Consider the following 1,200-nt stretch of genomic DNA (forward strand, 5'->3'; position numbering starts at 1 on the left):
CTATATTACAAGATGACCTCACATTAATTGTTACGAGATTTCGTACACATAAATATGCATTTTCAGCTGATATTAAAAAAATGTATAGGCAGGTATGGGTTGATAATGCAGATAGAGATTATCAGCGCATATTGTGGCGCGGTGATCCTAATGAGCCTATTAAGAAATATAGATTGTGTACAGTAACATACGGAACGGTACCTGCAAGTTTCTTATCGGTTGCGTGTCTTCATAAATCGGCGGATGTAAATAAAATACGTCCGGAGATAGCTCAGATAATAAAGCATGATTTTTGTGTTGACGATTGTTTAACGGGCGCCTCAACATTATCGGAAGCTTTAAATTTGCGTAATGAATTAATTAAATGTTTAAGTAACAATGGATTTGAATTAAGCAAGTGGACAGCTAATCATGCCGATTTATTAAAATATATACCAATTCCTAATGAAAACTCACTATACTCGTTAAATATGGAAACTGAAGCAATAAAAACATTAGGTTTGTATTGGGATTCAAACTCGGATAGTTTAATTTATAAAGTGTCGTTACCAATACCTGAACATAAGATAACCAAACGAAGTATTTTATCTAATATAGCACGTCTATTCGACCCGCTCGGATTGCTCGGACCGGTTATCGTGGTAGCTAAAATATTAATGCAACAATTATGGAAATTAAAAATAAATTGGGATGATGAATTATCAACAGAAATTCAAATAAAATGGAAAAAATATTTAAAGGATTTAAATCAATGCAATAATCTAAGTGTCCCGCGCTGGTTGCAGTGTGACGACACAGAAAAAATATATATACACGGATTTGCCGATGCATCGTGCAAAGCGTACGGGGCTTGTTTATATGTAGTATGCACGCGCGCGGACGGTAGTCGCCACTCACAACTAATATGCGCAAAATCAAGAATTGCGCCGATAAGTATAATAACAATACCGCGATTAGAGTTATGCACTGCCTTACTATTATCAAAATTAATAAAAAAAATAGTTCCAGCGTTACGAATTAATGTTACGAATATTTATTGCTGGAGTGATTATAAGGTGGTACTAGCGTGGATCGCATCGGATGCAATGCGTTGGAAACCGTTCGTTGCAAATCGTGTGAGTAAGGTTCATTATTTAACATCACAGTATTCATGGTCGTATATTAATACGAAGGAGAACCCGGCTGACATTTTATCCAGGG

The 1,200-nt window shown here is 35.8% G+C and overlaps 1 protein-coding gene across 1 annotated transcript; it reads left to right on the plus strand.

Annotated features, from left to right (window-relative positions):
• Nucleotides 1-80: 80 nt before the first annotated feature.
• LOC111035116 lies at nucleotides 81-863 on the plus strand (the record flags this gene model as incomplete). The annotated part of the gene is made up of 1 exon (XM_022316632.1): nucleotides 81-863. A coding segment is annotated over exon 1 (783 nt), but the record flags the coding sequence as incomplete, so codon positions are not given.
• Between the last annotated feature and the right edge of the window lie 337 nt (nucleotides 864-1,200).

This window comes from Myzus persicae, unplaced genomic scaffold (assembly GCF_001856785.1).
Source record: "Myzus persicae strain clone G006 unplaced genomic scaffold, MPER_G0061.0, whole genome shotgun sequence".
Lineage (NCBI taxonomy): Eukaryota > Metazoa > Arthropoda > Insecta > Hemiptera > Aphididae > Myzus > Myzus persicae.